Here is a 15,650-nt window from a genome sequence, read left to right on the forward strand (position 1 = left end):
CCAAAATAAGACCGTTTTTTTTACTGCAGTAATTTTGAAGTGTAACTTCAGTTAGAGTGCAGTATAACTGCAGTTCAAATGCAGTACACTGCAGTTATTCTGCAATTATTGCATCCAAAATACCGGACTGCAGTTATTGCACATTTACTGCAGTTTCAAAACTGCAATCTTTTTTTTGTAAAGGTTACACCCAACTAAAATCAAATTTCATGGTGAATGTTTTGGTTGATTCCACATTGAATTCAAATTAGTTGACAACTCAAGGATGTTTTGTGCCCAAAACATCCCTGGGTACAAAATATATTATGTCAATTTTCTATGGACCTTTCAAATCTACAGAAGTACATTCCTTTTAGTATCAGAATAGGGGTTATGGTGTTTGTATGTGTTTTATAGTATAAATAACATTGAGACAAAGCTTCACCAATCATTTTTCTGCACATGTTGTAATCATTTGTTTCAGTGCTGACGTTTTTGTTTGATTCTAGATGTCACACAGCCCAATAGCCTATTTACTGAGCAAGCATGCACACGTTTTCACTCTAGAGTCTGTGCAGTCAATCCATGTTGCCTTGGTTACAGGGATGGGCTCCACTGGCAATAAATACACCACACCTTGACTGACTCAGTTGTGGCAATTGTGTCCGCGCAATTATGAGTTCAGCAAAGCCATAACGTTTACCTCTTTCACTGAAAAGTTACTGTACTTTTACAAAGACATTGAAAAGTTTGTCGGCCCGTGAACCAAATACCATCAACAAGGTAACGTTACACATTCGTTGCTTCGTATTGTACATGCATTCCTGTCTCAAATTGTGTTTACCACTTCATCGCATGAATCTAAGCAAGACAAACGTGGTGATATTGGGGCAGTTTAAATGTGTTCTTACTGGTAAGGGTCTTACAAAAGTCATTTTACATTTCCATTGTAATACTAGTTTTGAAAAAGAAAGTACAAAACGCTGAAAGACAGTGGGGTGTTGATAGCCTCGTCTTAGATACCGTACTATAGTACATTTATTGCGAGCCATAAAACTGAACAGTGTACATCTCTAGGTTTTCCACTAGAGGCCAGCAGAGGAAAAAATCCCTCAGTATCCAATCATTTGGCAGAACTGATCAGACATGAACTTGTTGGTGTTACATTTTTTTAAATATATATATATATATCGTCATTTCTTTTCACACTCTTTATTCTTCTCAAATTAAAATATGAAGTTACAGCAAAAGTTGCTCCTCAGTTGTAATAGTTGTTTGGACTTGGTTTGCTGATACTCTGACATCAACTGTGTTCACAGCTACTATCAGGAAACTTGGCACTGTGAACCTACACAGCAACAACATGGAGCAAAGAGAGGAGGCGCAAGAAGAGAAGGAGGAGAAGGACATTCACATTCCCAGGTCAGCGGTTTTGGTCATCAGACTGAATTGTTTTGGTTGGACTAAATTCAATACATTAGTTATATTATCAACATACTAAATATCCAAACATCAGGGTTTTTTTTACAGTGAAACATCTATATCTAATTACAATTCAATAGAAATATAATTGTTTACCTTTCTTAACATTGTAGGTCACCTCCCAGGAATGCTCATGGCACAAATGAAGTATTTGGGAACCCCACATTAGCTGCTGATGACAGACCAGGTAACACTTCTATTCAAAATGGCAATAACAGAACAGTCACTGTTATAAAGCTACATATAATTGCAAATCCTAATAATGAAATGTCATGATAGCCCCGCCCAGCAGCCTGGCTCTGATGGAGCCCCGACCCAGGAAGAAACGCCTGATGGCCCCTGCACTAAGTCTGACACTGGAGCGCAGTGACTCGGCGGTGTCCGACGACTATGCCACAGCTGCCCTCATTCCCTCCCCCGACGACGACGACCTGGGACTGGACATCGACTTGGACGCCATGGAAACGCCCTCGGACAGCGAGTCCCTCCACTTTCCAGTGCACGACATGGATTTGGAGGGTGAGGACAGGGTGTAGTGGACAGGACAGACTAACAGCCTTTATCTTTGATCTGTTTCTTCACTCTCACAGGTCCAAGACCAACCCATTAACTTATTGAACCACTTTCACTTTGATTATATTTGACATTTTTCACATAGATAGACACAAATGTTGGACAATACATAATATAGCTATTATCTTTATACATGCTTTGAATTAGGTGATCTTGGCCCCATAGATATAATATATTATAGACAGAGAGTGGTTGTGTACTGTCTATGCATTGTGTTACCTACTGGACATTATGGGAAATTTACCATTGAAACATTATTCCCATTCACAGATGACCTGCTTCATCTAGGAGTGGCATCACGTTGCCATAAGGCCCGTGGGTCAGTACCAGAGCAGATGGGAGTGGGCTCTCTTGACCAAGACCAGGTGGACAGCCAGGGCACTAGGTGGCGCAGGTTCTGCATGGGAGACCCTCCTCAGGAGAGTCTGGTCAACATGAGTGTACTGGAGCCTTACCTTCAAGTCTTGTCCCATGGGGGTGAGTCCAGAATCCCAGCACTCACTTAACCTGTTGCACTTGCCTATCGGACATTATGCGAGATTGTGATCTTTTTTCAGGCCAATGGAATTCAGCTAATGTGAGCGTTTGTTGTGAGATCAACTTGGATGACACAAAGAGCATATTCACTTTTTTATTTGCATCTTTATTTTTCCCTCATCGAAATGTTGTTTTCTTTCCAGGTTACTATGGAGATGGGTCTAATGACATCATTGTGTTCTCTTCCTGCTATCTCCCTGAAAACACCATGGAGAACTACCAGCATGTCATGGACAACCTATTCAGGTGTGAGAGCTAATAGTAATACACTATCTGAATTGGCCACTCTTCAGGTCAACATAACTAACCCCAGCACCACTAAACATTGCAGGTACATTGTGGGAACGTTGGACCTGATGGTGGCGGAGAACTACGTCATTGTGTACCTGTGTGCCATGGCCCAGCGCAACAAGCTCCCCGGCATTGGCTGGCTCAGAGAGTGTTACACCACCATTGACAGAAGGTTAGTTCTGTTTACTCAAATAGGCTTAGTTTGTGATCCTATTTCAGAAAACTATATTCCACAGTGAGTAACAAAACAGTACAAAAATCATTCAGCTCATTAGTCTCTCATGTCAGTCAAGTCTCCCAAGTCGTAGGCCACGTTCCAAGCCGTATACATTGCAGTCATCAACTGTGCAGTCAGAATGCTCAGGATGTGGTTAGTGGATATGTTTAACAGCTATCCAGGCATTGTGAGATCTGGCAACTGCAATGTAGTTGGCATGGAATGCAGCCAAAGTCAAGTCTCAAGTTATTTTATGCCAAGTAATTAAGTCTCAAGTAATCAAATCATTGAAATTTGTCTCAGTCGGTGAAAAATATGTATCAGAGTGGAAAATCAACTAAGCTGGCTATCTCAAGACTTCGAAGAAGAGCAGGATGTTTTCCGTGTCGACTGTACAGGTGAAAACTAGATGACAATAGTGTGTTGCATATTCAAGTGTGCAATTTTAGATTTTCCCGCCAAAACCCTCTATGCTAGCAGGTTCTGTTTGTTCTGTAAGACCCAGACACGAACGGTCCTTAGCCACCTGTTGTTCCAGATGATCTTGAAGAGGTTTAGTGTCTCCTGCAGTCGGTTGGTCTGACTGTCCTCCTGCATCACCATGTCATAGCTGCTGCTGTCCACCACAAAAATAACATCCCACACATCAGCAAAACATTGCATCCACTTTCCGCTTTTGTACCTCTGACCTCTAACATTAGATAAATTAAACCTTGAAAACGTCTCACATCCCTGAAGCCTTTTTACTGTTGTTTTGTATGGAATGCATTTTCTCCTCTGCACTGAGTTCCACATGTAAATATTGCATCTGATTTACTATCGTGCTTTTCCCAGATTCACCAGCTCCTAACGGTAGTAACTGGCGCTGGCAAGTTATTTGGTTATTATGCTTGTCTTCTCGTAGCTGTTTATCATTCCTTTTGTTTGCTTCTCTCCGTGCCTTCTGAATACATTGGTCTTTACTGCACAGGCAACCCATAATAAATGAATAATACTAGATTCCTAGACTTACCAAAGAAAAAAAAAACATTTTCAAAATGTTAGAATTAGTTACGTTTGTAGGCCTATTGCCAGTTACAATTAAAATACAACCTGTGGATTAAGGCCTTGACCGTATCAGTTAAGCCTACTTCTGTTTATACGGCATGCCTAATTAGTTGATAAGTGTACATTTAATATATATAAATAAGACATTTAAGAAAATGGCAAAGTGTTACAACAGGCCCCTTCCTCCCCTAAAATGGCACTCTGTGTCTGGCAACGAAGTGGGACGACACAGAACGCATCCTCTGCCCCTCTCAGAAGCTTGATTCCTAGAACGTTTTCACAGTGAATCTGCAATGAAGTCATCAAGCATAATGTAAACGTTCAGCAATTAATCTAAATATAGGCAATGTGTTTTCAAATCGAGATTCCCACGATGTCTTACTGTGGAGACACACTGAATTTTAGCGCTATTCTCTAGAATCAATCGATTTTCACGAGTAGCCCAGAATTCTGACAAAACAATGCAGTTCCTTCAAAACAATGCAGTTCCGTCAAAGCGGAAGCCATATGTTCCTCTTCCCTTCCGCACAGCGAGAGTAAAGCAGGTGGAAGAACGATAATTTAGAATGAAACTTCTGAAACAAATGTTTCCGCAATTCCACTAAAATGGATGCATGCGATCATTACATAAAGCTTGTTGCTAATTCGAAAGTCTTGCTGTAGCAGCACTGCCCCAATTGTATATTCTTTATTGCCCAACCTTGTAATTTCCCCAACTTGGCATCTGGTGAAATAAATGTAGGACTCGGCTAGTGGGAACGTGTTGTTTGTGTAGATGTGAATGATCCAGGGTGTAGTCCTTACAGTCCAACTTGCTCTGATATGATCTGGCTGTATGCAAATCAGGGCCAAACACTCCACCCAAAACCTGTTCATTTGTAGTACTCTATGGCCCATTCAAATAAATTATCATTATATGACATCATATTTTATTCAGCTGGGCAATTTGTTGTATGAATGATATAGTAGTGTCCCTACTCAAGGGCAAGTAAGCCTAGTAGTTGACTAGTCTGGCTAACACCTAACACTCAAAGTCCTGCAGAGTCTGGAATGGCTCTTTGATGTTGTCGTCACAATGTGTCAATGATGGGGGGCTGTGCTTTTACTGGTTGGCTCTACTCTGTGTCTGTCACTTTAACACCCACAGGCACAGCCACATACAGCCCCAGAGCGCCGCCCCTTTCATTACAAGTTTTGATTTTCAAATCCAAAACAAGAGGTCTCAACCCCCGAGGGAAAAAAACTACATTTGAGAGAACCAATCAGACCAGTGTGGTCAAAGCTCTCCGTGTGCTGTGAGTCACGTGGGTTGTGTCATCCAGGTTAGTAGCCTGAACCACCATCCTGACTGCTGCTCTCTCTAGTGAAACAGAATATCAGCTATCATGTTGAGTCTCAAGTCATCAAATTTGTGACTCATCGCGATCTAACTCAAGCCTGCGCCTCATTAGGTAATTACTATGTAATGACTATTTAACCATATTATCACAAAGTAATACCAGTAGGCTACTTCTATACCACTACCAGTACTTTTAATTAAAAAAAAACACTTAAAGCATAAACCTGCAGTTAAACCCTCAGTAAATATTCCCAAGTAATGCCATGTACTGTATACTTAAACAAATTGTTTATGAGAGTTTGAATGTGCAATGTAGCAACCATACTGTATGTACAGTATAGGGAGCAACCCACAGCAAATAGCTGGCCATAAGAGTGTCACATTGGGCCTTAGCATCCAACAAGTTCACGAGAGCCTGCTTTGTCACTCCTCCTTCTTCAGCCAGAGGATGGCGTCAAAGCCAAAGTGTAGTTATGAGTTTCCTCCTGACTTCCCTCACAGCCGACCTATAGTTCTCAGGCTAGGAGGAAGTAGATTCCAGGGTTGTGTTCATTAGGCACCAAATGGAAGAAAATGGACTGAAACAGGTACGGACTACATGGACTTTTAAAACGTTTGACATTGTGTGCCCTAATGAACACAACCTTGTCATGAGTGTTATTTTTTTCAGGATGGTTACAACAGTGTCCAAAGGCTTGTGTACAGTATGGCCACTAACATAACTTCTAGAAATCTTTGATGTTCTAAACCTTGACCTGGGTCTCCTTAATCCTAAAAATGTGACTAAATGTCTGGACCCAGTAAAGGTAGCAAGTGAACTGCAGGAGGAACACATTCACCTAGTATGTTGTTGAAATGAAGGTCTAAACTTGACTAATCATGTCCCTTTATATTATCTGAATATACTTAGTCACATATCAAATATGTGTAAAGATTTCTAGAGGTTTCCTATCGTTCAGACACTCATATACAGTTGAAGTCGGAAGTTTACATACACTTAGGTTGGAGTCATTAAAACTCGTTTTTCAACCACTCCACAAATTTCTTGTTAACAAACTATAGTTTTGGCAAGTCGGTTAGGACATCTACTTTGTGCATGACACAAGTCCTTTTTCCAACAATTGTTTACATCCAGATTATTTCACTTATATTTCACTGTATCACAATTCCAGTGGGTCAGAAGTTTACATACACTAAGTTGACTGTACCTTTAAACAGCTTGGAAAATTCCAGAAAATTATGCCATGGCTTTAGAAGCTTCTGATAGGCTAATTGACATAATTTGAGTCAATTGGAGGTGTACCTGTGGATGTATTTCAAGGTCTACCTTCAAACTCAGTGCCTCTTTGCTTGACATCATGGGAAAAATCAAAAGAAATCAGCCAAGACCTCAGAAAAAAATTGTAGATCTCCATAAGTCTGGTTCATCCTTGGGAGCAATTTCCAAACACGTGAAGGTTCCACGTTCATCTGAACAAACAATAGTACGCAAGTATAAACACCATGGGACCACACAGCTGTCATACCGCTCAGGAAGGAGACGCGTTCTATCTCCTAGAGATTAACGTACTTTGGTGCGAAAAGTGCAAATCAATCCCAGAACAACAGCAAAGGACCTTGTGAAGATGCAGGAGGAAACAGGTACAAAAGTATTTATATCCACATTAAAACGAGTCCTATATCAACATAACCTGAAAGGCCGCTCAGCAAGGTAGAAACCACTGCTCCAAAACCGCCATAAAAAAGCCAGACTACGGTTTGCAACTGCATATGGGGATAAAGATGGTACTTTTTGGAGAAATGTTCTCTTGTCTGATGAAACAAAAATAGAACTGTTTGGCCATAATGGCCATCGTTATGTTTGGAGGAAAAAGGGGGAGGCTTGCAAGCCGAAGAACACCATCCCAACCTTGAAGCACGGGGGTGGCAGCATCATATTGTGGGGGTGCTTTGTTGCAGGAGGGACTGGTGCACTTCACAAAATAGATTGTGGGAAGCTTGTGGAAAGCTACCTGAAATGTTTGACCCAAGTTAAACAATTTAAAGGCAATGCTACCAAATACTAATTGAGTGTATGTAAACTTCTGACCCACTGGGAATGTGATGAAAGAAATAAAAGCTGAAATAAATCATTCTCTCTACTATTATTCTGACATTTCACATTCTTAAAATAAAGTGGTGATCCTAACTGACCTAAGGCAGGGAATTTTTACTAGGATTAAATGTCAGGAATTGTGAAAAACTGAGTTTAAATGTATTTGGCTAAGGTGTATGTAAACTTCCGACTTCAACTGTATTTGTGATATGGTTTTGGACCCAAGAGACCAGGGGTGGCGGAGTACTCCGGTTGCGGTGTAGGGTTTGAGCATAGCCTGAAGGTAGGGAAGGCCAGTATCTCTCTTGCTGCTCCGTAGGCAAGTATCGTTGCCTTGTAGTGGATGCGAGCTTCAACTGGAAGCCAGTGTAGTGTGTGGAGGAGTAGGGTGACATGGGAGAATTTGGCAAGGTTGAACACTAGGCAGGCTGCAGCATTCTGGATAAGTTGCAGGGGTTTGATGGCACAAGCGGAGAGCCCAGCCAACAGTGAGTTGCAGTAGTCCAGACGAGAGATGACAAGTGCCTGGATTAGGACTTGCGCCACTTCCTGTGTGAGGTAGGGTTGTACTCTACAGATGTTGTAGAGCATGAACCTGCAGGAGCAAGTCACTGCTTTGATGTTTGCAAAGAACGACAGGATGTTGTCCAGGGTCACGCCAAGGTTCTTTGCACTCTGGGAGGTTAACACCGTGGAGTTGTCAACCGTGATGGAGTGGGCAGGCCTTCCCCGGGTGAAAGAGCAGCTCCGTGTTGTCAAGGTTGAGCTTGTAGTGGTGGGCCGACATCTAAGCTGAGATATCTGCCAGACATGCAGAGATGTGTATCACCATCTGGGTATCAGAATGGGGGAAAGAGAAAAGTGTCATCCATATAGCAATCATAGGAGAGACCATGTGAGGATATAACGGAGCCGAGTGACTTGGTGTATACAGTAGCGAGAAGAGGAGAGGACCTAGAACCGAACCCTGGGGGACACTAGTAGTAAGAATACGTGGTTCACACACAGATCCTCTCCACCTCACCTGCCAGGTAGGATGCAATCCTACAGACCCTGAGACGCCCAGCCCTGGAGAGGAGGATCTGATGGTTCGCTGTGTTGATGGCAGCGGATAGATATAGGAGGATGAGGAGAGAGAGTCAGCTTTGCTAGTGCGGAGAGCCTCTGTGACACAAAGAAGAGCAGTCTCAGCTGAGTGACCAATCTTGAAGCCTGACATTCTGAGAGAGATAGCGAGAGAGTTGGTAAGAGACAGCACACTCAAGTGTTTTGGAAAGAAAAGAAAGAAGGGATACCTGTCTGTAGTTTTTGATGTCAGAGTGGTCGAGCATTGGTTTCTTGTGGAGGGGAGAGACTCAGAGGAGACGCAACCAGTGAGTTGATTAGGGAAGTGAGAAGTGGGAGAAGGTCTCCAGAGATGGTCTGGAGAAGGGAGGAGGGGATGGGGTCGAGCGGGCAGGTTGTCGGGCGGCCGGACCTCACTAGTCACAGGATTTAATCTGGAGAGATAGAGGAGGAAGAGGTCAAGGCTAACAGTAGTTCTGTGTGAGTAGGACCAGTGGATAGGCTGAGTGAATGAGCTGTTGTCATCAACCTTCTTTTCAAAGTGGTTGATAAAGTTGTCCGCAGAGAGGGAGGAAGGAGGGGGTGGACGATTAAGGAGGGAGGAGAAGGTGGAAAAGAGTTTCCTAAGGTTATAGGTAGATCTTGAAATTTAGTGATAAAAAGTGGCTTAAGCAGTGGATACAAAGGAAGAGGAGTTAGAGAGGAGGGAGTGAAGGGATGATAGGTCCTCCGGAAGTGTCGTTTGTGCTCAGCTGCCTGCAGCCCTGTTCTGTAAGCTCGCAATGAGTCACTCGGCTACAGAGCAGGAGGGGAGGCCGGGCCTGCCAGAAGAAAAGGGGGCAGTGCGAGTTATACGATACGGAAAGGGAGGATAGTAGGGTATAAGAGACAGGAGGGTGAAGGATTTAGCGGAAGGGAGAGATGATAGGATAGAAGAGGAAATAGTAGTGGGAGAGAGTGAAGATTGTGACGGTGCATGACCACTTAAGTAGGGGCTAAGTGGCTAGGATTGGAGGAGAGTGAGACCGAAAAGGAAACAAAGTTGTGATCAGAGACCTGGAGGGGGGTTGCCATGAGATTAATAAGCAAACAGCCTCTAGTAAAGATGAGGTCAAGCGTATTGCCTGCCTTGTGAGTGGGAGGGGACTGGGAAAGGGTCAAAAGTGGCAATGAGGGGAAAGAAAGAGTTGTAAAGAAATGAATCGAAGGCAGACGTCGGGAGGTTGAAGTCGCCCAATATGAAGAGCAGTGAGCCATGGTCAGGAAATGAGCTTATCAAGGTGTCAAGCTCATTGAGGAACTCTAAGGGCACCTGGTGAATGATAGATGACAACAATGTTAAGCTCGAGAGGACAAGTGACAGTGACCACATGGAATTCAAATGAGGAGATGGAGAGGTGAGTGAAAATCTCCACTTAGGAGAAATGAGCAGCCATGTGCCACCACCACGACGACCAGATGCTCACGGACTATGAGAGAACACATAGTCAGATGAATAGAGATCAGCTGGAGTAGCAGTGTTCTCTGGGCTGATCCATGTCTCCGTCAGGGCCAAAAAGTCAAGGGACTGAAGGGCAGCATAGGCTGAGATTAACTGTGTTCTTGACCACAGATTGGCAGTTCCAAACGCTGGCAGAGTCCAGGAATTCCACTTGGGTTGTGCATGGAGGGTACACTAAATTAGAAGGGTTGCAGTCAAGGGTTGGGGAGCGTCTAAAGCCTACACGGAGAGGAGCGAACTGGGATAGAAAACGCACACATATACTGAACAAAAATATAAACGCAACATGCAACAATTTCAAAGATTTTACTAAGTTACAGTTCATGTAAGGAAATCAGTCAATTTTTTATAAATTCATTAGGCCCTAATCTATGGATTTCACATGACAGGGCAGGGGTGCAGCCATACAGTAGGTGGGCCTTGGAGGGCATAGGCCCATCCACTTGGCAGCCAGGCCCACCCACTGGGGAGCCAGGCACAGCCAATCAGAATGAATTTTTCCCCACAAAAGGACTTTATTACAGACAGAAATACTCCTCAGCACCCCTCCTCAGATGATCCCGCAGGTGAAGAAGCCGGATGTAGAGGTCCTGGGCTGGTGTGGTTAAACATTGTCTGCGGTTTTGAGGCCAGTTGGACATACTGCCAAATTCTCTAAAACAACATTGGAGGCAGCTTATGGTAAAGAAATGAACATTCAATTCTCTGGCAACAGCTCTGGTGGACAGTCCTGCAGTCAGCATGCCAATTGCACGCTCCCTCAAAATCTGTGGCATTGTGTTGTGTAACAAAACTTCACATTTTATAGTGGCCTTTTATTGTCCCCAGCACAAGGTGCACCTGTGTAATGATCATGCTGTCTAATCAGCTTCTTGATATGCCACACATCTCAGGTGGATGAATTATCTTGGCAAAGGTTAGAAATGCTCACTAACAGGGAGGTAAACAAATTTGTGCACAACATTTTAGAGAAGTAAGCTTTTTGTGCGTTTGGAACATTCTGGGATTTTGTATTTCAGCTCATGAAACATGGAACCAACACTTACATGTTGTGTTTATATTTTGGTTCTGTATAGTTGACAAAGTTACAAATGAGCAAAATGAGAATCTGAAAATAACAAAGTAAGATATTCAAGTGAGAGAGTGGTGTGGAGCCTTCCTCTCTATATTTCCTCGATTAACGCCACAGAGGAACTCGGCAGAACCGTCTTTGTTTTCGGCAACGGTACCTCTGCTGACATGACCGCCACTTACAGCTGCCCCTGAGAAAACAGGGGACACTGAAGTACTAACATCATCATGTTTTACATATTATGCCAAGTTCACAGTGTTTATGAGCTGGTTTCCCAGACAAGATTAAGTGTTTGTGGATGAAAAAGCACTTTCAATAGTTCCACATAGAACATGCTTTTCGGTCCAGGAGTAGGTCTCACCCGTGTCTGGCAAAGCGGCCCTTAGAGTCTACAGACATGTTTCTTTGTGATGTTTTCTCTACCAATAGAGCTAGCAGTCTGCCTTTTGACACCTGACCGTGTCTATCCAACTTCCCCTCTCACTTCCTGTTGTTTGGCTTGGCCCTTGTTAGTGTGAGAGGTAGACCCCTTACTCAGCAGTTTGCGCCTGTCTGGGGAGTCACACAGACTGGGCCCCAAAGAGCCTCTGGTAAAGATACAGGTCTTACGGAAGGGTTTAAACTTTCAATCATGGTGATGTGACAGGTGTGTGAGAGAGGTAGTGGACATCTGCAGTAGATATACTGACAGATTGAAAGAACAACTGTTACCTTTGCTCTTACACTTGATTCTGTTTTTCTCATAGGTTGAGGAAGAATCTGAAAGCTCTATACATTGTCCACCCGACCTGGTACATCAAGGCCCTGATCACCATCATCAAGCCCTTCATCAGGTGAGGACCACCATCCCCTGAGACACCAAGTCCAGTCTGTCAGGGTTGCTGTTGTTGTTGAGTCAATGGGCCCTGTTACTCCATGAAGCAAAAAGGGACAACGACAGAACAATGGCCACTGTTAGAGCAGCCGCCCTGATCTGGTAGCTGTAAGAGTACAACTCTTGTGTATATATTTGATCTAAATCATGCTGTCCACTACTGTATCTTTATTTTTGACATGTTGGCTCTATGTCGTCACATAAAACGAATGTCTTCTGGTCCCGTCATCCTCACAGCTCCAAATTCGGTCGCAAGCTTCAGTTTATCGACAGATTTCGGGAGCTGTCCCAGCACATCCCTATTGAGCGTGTGCAGATCCCTGACTGCGTCAGACAGTGAGTGACCTCATCAGACACTCTCACACATTCACAAAGAGCCATGTTGATGAACCCATAAATAGAAATCCCCAACACCTCATATGTATTGTGTGAGTAACATCGAGTTATTCCTAATCACTCTGTAACTACTATTGAGCAAATAAAAGTATTCACTTAAAAAAAAAAATCTGCTTTACAATGAGAAAACAGTGAGACCTATTGTGACGGTTCATGAAAATGTATGGCCTTTGTGTATGTATTTATTGTTTTTCCAATCTATTTCCATTCACATAGGTTTGACGAGAACATGGACAGGTGACACGCTCAGAATGGTGATCTGGAACACAGTGTAAGGTTAGGTACATGAAGCCAAAAAAGTGGACTAAAAAGGCTCAAATCTGGCAACCCATGACTTTGATACTGAGGATGAACCTGGCTGCCCAATCTGATATCTGTTGTCCTATGACATAACTTTAGTCATACATCACTTGGCAAAGTATCTGAAGGACCACAAGTAGATGCACTGAGTGTACAAAAACTTTATGAACACCTGCTCTTTCCATGACATAATGTCGACTGACCAGGTGAAAGCTATGATCCATTATTGATGTCACTTGTTTAATACACTTCAGTCAGTGTTGATGAAGGGGAAGAAACAGGTTAAAGAAGGATTTGGGCAAGACAAAAGATTAGTGCCAGGCGCACCAGTTCGTGTCAAGAACTGCAATGCTGCTGAGTTTTTCATGCTCAACTGTGTCCCGTGTGTATCAAAAATGGTCCACCACCCAAAGGACATCCAGCCAACATTACACAACTGTGGGAAGCATTGGAGTCAACATGGGCCAGCATCCCTGTGGAATGTCCGACACCTTGTAGAGTCCATGTGCCAACGAATTGCGGCTGTTCTGAGGGCAAACTGAGGGTGCAACTCAATATTAGGATGGTGTTCTTGCTGTTTTGTACACTCAGTTGTGAGTACATTGTAACAATGTGTACATACACTAATTATTACATTACTATCTACCATGTACAGTGGCGACCGGTCATTCAGGGCAGGTGGGGCTCCCAACATTTTTGGGGCTTTCCTGTTTTGCATGTTATTATGGCGTTAATACTTGTCACATATCAGTTTGCAAACAACAATGTAAAAAAAAATATCATTGAGTTAATAAAGCCGCATACAAACATGGCCTCTTTTTTGTTTTCTTGAGTAAGGCAGCTCCAAAATACCGGTGTTTCAGTTTAGCTCAGTGTTTTCTGTGGTGGTGGGGCAAGCCAGCAGAAAATACGGAGCGTTGCGGCGTGATTGGCTCAGTGTTCTGTCACTCATGGGGACAGTACGTCACCGCCAAGCCTAAAGGTAGAGCTAGAAAATGTAAGCCTTTTGGGTGCTGCCACAGAGTTACATTAGAAGTGCCTATCCAAGAAGGTTCAAGGTTATTGGCCACAGATAAAATGACGTCAAATCACGTTATATCTACAGTAGCTTTGATTGGACTGTTAACATCATACTTTCAAAATCTTAGCTTGCAGTCATCATCATGAATCAAGTTGACAATCTACTGACAAATAATTTTTAATCCTTCTCATATGAAGAGAAATAATGAAGAGAAATTATAGATTAAATGTACTGGTGCTCATCGGCCATAAACATTACACAACAAGTTGGAAATCGTAATTCAACAATGAGTGGTTTGGAAGGAATCAGTGGCTAACTGCAAGCATTGCAAAGCAATCATTAGCCTGCTATTCAGTGGAGTGGTGTAAGATTAAGGGTCTCTTTTCCTAGTTTAAAATTATAAACATTCAAAATTGGCCATGCTGTCACATTTTGTGCCCGCGCTCACACCAATTGTTAACTCAGAACTGCAAAATCTGACTTTCATCCATTTTCATTTTAGTCATTTAGCAGACGCTCTTATCCAGAGCGACTTACAGTAGTGAATGCATACATTTCATTTTTGTACTGGCCCCCCGTGGGAATCGAACCCACAACCCTGGCGTTGCACACACCATGCTAGCGTTGCAAACACCATGCTCTACCAACTGAGCCACAGGGAAGACTACATCCAACTCGGAATTGTAAGTTCGGAACTCAGGCCTCTTTCTAGAGCTACGACCTGAAGCTCACTGACGTCATCATGATTAAACTTTTTGTTGGAGTTCCCAGTTGTCTTGAAAGCACCATAAATCCAGAGAATGCCAGACTTTAATGATAAAGTTTGATGACAAAATTTGGCCATGAAGGACCGCCGCACCACCTTCCTGTTTAAGTGAGCACAGCACAGCAAGGTGAGTCCAAAAATGTCTTGTATGCTGCTGCATAAATGATGTAATATGCCAGGGAGATATGTATATTGTAGCTAAGAAAGTAATACGAAGTGTATGTTGTGTAGTAAACTGCTAGTAGCCCATGTGCCTCACCCTAATAATTTGGTCTATTTTCACCTTTTTATTTTGCCAACTGTTCTGATTTGGTGGTGCATATGTAGCCTAAGTGTTTTTGAGAAATATAATCATTGATTATTGTAAGAGCTTTCATTCTGCTTATATGCCCCCTTTATTTATCCTACAGTTCTGACTTGGTGTACAGGGAGAACACTAAGAATGGCCCATGTTCTGAATTATGTTGCGGTACATTTCAAAAGTGCTGAACAAATAGTTATATTGACTACATCCATCCTAGCTTGGTCATTAATGTCTTAATCAAAATTACTGATTGCCTCTTATCTGCTTGTCGTCCCATTATGCTATAGTTTGTACATCTCAATTGTCAGTAGAAACCACATTTGTTTAAGCAAGTCAGCCATATCAGCTAAGGCAGTAAATGAGGCTGAATGAACTGTTTCGCTGCCAGACAAGGCTCCTCTGATAGCCAGGTGTAGCAGTGGTAAGGTGTTGGGACTCTGCTGTTGGTACAGCTTTATGTAGGCCCTAACAGTTTGTGGGCACCATTTATCATTGTTATAGTGCAATTAATGTATTGTTTAGTCTTGTGAAGTGGCTTAGCTGGCATTCATCCCACTTGTTTGTTTTTTTGCCCCACCAAAATTGACGTGCTAAAATCGCCACTGACCATGTAAATACATTGGTTTTAGGACACTGTAAAGTGGGGCCTTCTTTTAACATCTTTTTCTGTCACAAAATACATTTTATAGATTGACATCACTCCTTGTGGTCCCCTTTCTTACTGTCATCAATGTATAAAGGAGGGACCCTTTTTAAACACAGTTCTGAATCACAGAGTCACTCCCAACTAT

At 42.8% G+C, this 15,650-nt stretch overlaps 1 protein-coding gene across 1 annotated transcript; it reads left to right on the forward strand.

Moving 5' to 3' along the window:
* The first annotated feature begins 603 nt into the window (after nt 1-603).
* LOC115175864 (BCL2/adenovirus E1B 19 kDa protein-interacting protein 2) lies at nt 604-12,767 on the forward strand. The gene is made up of 10 exons (XM_029735442.1): nt 604-762; nt 1,299-1,401; nt 1,575-1,648; nt 1,741-1,980; nt 2,305-2,511; nt 2,715-2,817; nt 2,903-3,034; nt 11,945-12,031; nt 12,310-12,408; nt 12,685-12,767. Exons 2-10 carry the CDS (start codon nt 1,343-1,345, stop codon nt 12,707-12,709), a joined length of 1,026 nt encoding a protein of 341 aa, XP_029591302.1. The 5' UTR covers nt 604-762; nt 1,299-1,342; the 3' UTR covers nt 12,710-12,767.
* Nucleotides 12,768-15,650: the final 2,883 nt, after the last annotated feature.

The sequence above is a fragment of the Salmo trutta genome, chromosome 36 (genome assembly GCF_901001165.1).
Source record: "Salmo trutta chromosome 36, fSalTru1.1, whole genome shotgun sequence".
NCBI classification, from domain to species: domain Eukaryota; kingdom Metazoa; phylum Chordata; class Actinopteri; order Salmoniformes; family Salmonidae; genus Salmo; species Salmo trutta.

Coding starts and splice junctions, on each gene's coding strand:
- LOC115175864 (XM_029735442.1), top strand. CDS start 1,343: ATGGAGCAAAGAGAGGAGGCGCAAGAAGAGAAGGAGGAGAAGGACATT. Junction 3,035..11,944: donor TACACCACCATTGACAGAAG/GTTAGTTCTGTT, acceptor TTTTTCTCATAG/GTTGAGGAAGAATCTGAAAG. Junction 12,409..12,684: donor ATCCCTGACTGCGTCAGACA/GTGAGTGACCTC, acceptor CCATTCACATAG/GTTTGACGAGAACATGGACA.